Source organism: Sapajus apella, unplaced genomic scaffold, assembly GCF_009761245.1.
Source record: "Sapajus apella isolate SASKATOON/1434 unplaced genomic scaffold, GSC_monkey_1.0 scaffold11939, whole genome shotgun sequence".
Classification (NCBI taxonomy): domain Eukaryota; kingdom Metazoa; phylum Chordata; class Mammalia; order Primates; family Cebidae; genus Sapajus; species Sapajus apella.
The window spans coordinates 1-1,144 of record NW_022448860.1 but is presented as its reverse complement, the minus strand read 5'-3'; the positions used below and the strand labels follow the sequence as shown (position 1 = coordinate 1,144).

The following is a 1,144-nucleotide window of genomic DNA, read 5'->3' as shown; positions in this document are numbered from 1 at the left end:
AACAAATTTGTGGCTACCTGGGGGAAGTGGAATGGGAAACCTGTTGGGAATAAAGGTTTTTCTTAGAAAAAAAAAAAAAATGGCTGGCGCAGCCGTTTTGACTCCCTGACCTTGGCCTTCGGCTGGCGGCTGTCTGCGGTGCACTCCGCACCTTCACGTCCGTCCTGACACCGCTGCTGCTGCGGGGCCTGACAGGCTCGGCCCGGCGGCTTCCGGTGCCGCACGCCCGGGTCCATTCGCTGCCGCCGGAGCAGAAGCTTGGGGTCCTGGAATTGGCCATCGGGCTTACCTCCTGCATGGTGACCTTCCTCCTGCCTGCAGGCTGGATCCTGTTATACCTGGAGAGCTACAAGAAGCAGGGGTGAAGGGGGCCGTTCTGGCCCTCACACGGCGACCTGACCAGCCCCACCAGCCCATCGTGGTCACATTCCTGCATTCCTGGCCGGCCTCCCCTGGATCATGTCGTTCAATTCCAGTCACCTCTTATGCAATCATGGCCTCTCGATGTCTCCACGGTGACCTCCTGGGACCACAAATACTGACCCTGCTTGGTGGGGTCCCCGTTGTAACAATAAAATCTATTTAAACCTTAAAAAAAAAAAAAAAAAGAAAAGAAAAGGAAAACAAGTAGCTGGGATTACACGTGCCCACCACCACACCTGACTAATTTTTGTATTTGCAGTACACATGGGGTGTCTCCATGTTAGCCAGGCTGGTCTTGAATGCCTGACCTCAGATGATCCACAGACCTTGGCCTCCCAAAGTGCTGGGATTACAGGTGTGAGCCACTGTGCCCAGCCTAACAAGTGACTCCTGGGTTCAAGTGATTCTCCTGCCTCAGCCTCCTGAGTAACTGGGATTGCAGGCATGTGCCACCACGCCAGGCTAATATTTTTTCGTATTTTTAGTAGAGATGAGGGTTCCCCTTGTTGGTCAGGCTTGGTTGGTCTTGAACTCCTGACCCCAGGTGATCCACCTGCCTTAGCCTCCCAAAGTGCTGGGATTACAGGCATGAGCCACCACGACAGGAAGCTTTCTTTTTTTTTTTTTTTTTAAATTTTGGGAAAACACATATAAAATTTACCATCTTAACTTTTTTTGAGACAGAGCCTTGCTACATTGCTCAGGCTGGAGTAACAGTGGC

The 1,144-nt window shown here is 51.9% G+C and overlaps 1 protein-coding gene across 1 annotated transcript; it reads left to right on the top strand.

Moving 5' to 3' along the window:
* Nucleotides 1-104: 104 nt before the first annotated feature.
* LOC116548427 (cytochrome c oxidase subunit 8A, mitochondrial-like) lies at nucleotides 105-608 on the top strand (the record flags this gene model as incomplete). The annotated part of the gene is made up of 1 exon (XM_032273890.1): nucleotides 105-608. A coding segment is annotated over one exon (261 nt), but the record flags the coding sequence as incomplete, so codon positions are not given.
* Between the last annotated feature and the right edge of the window lie 536 nt (nucleotides 609-1,144).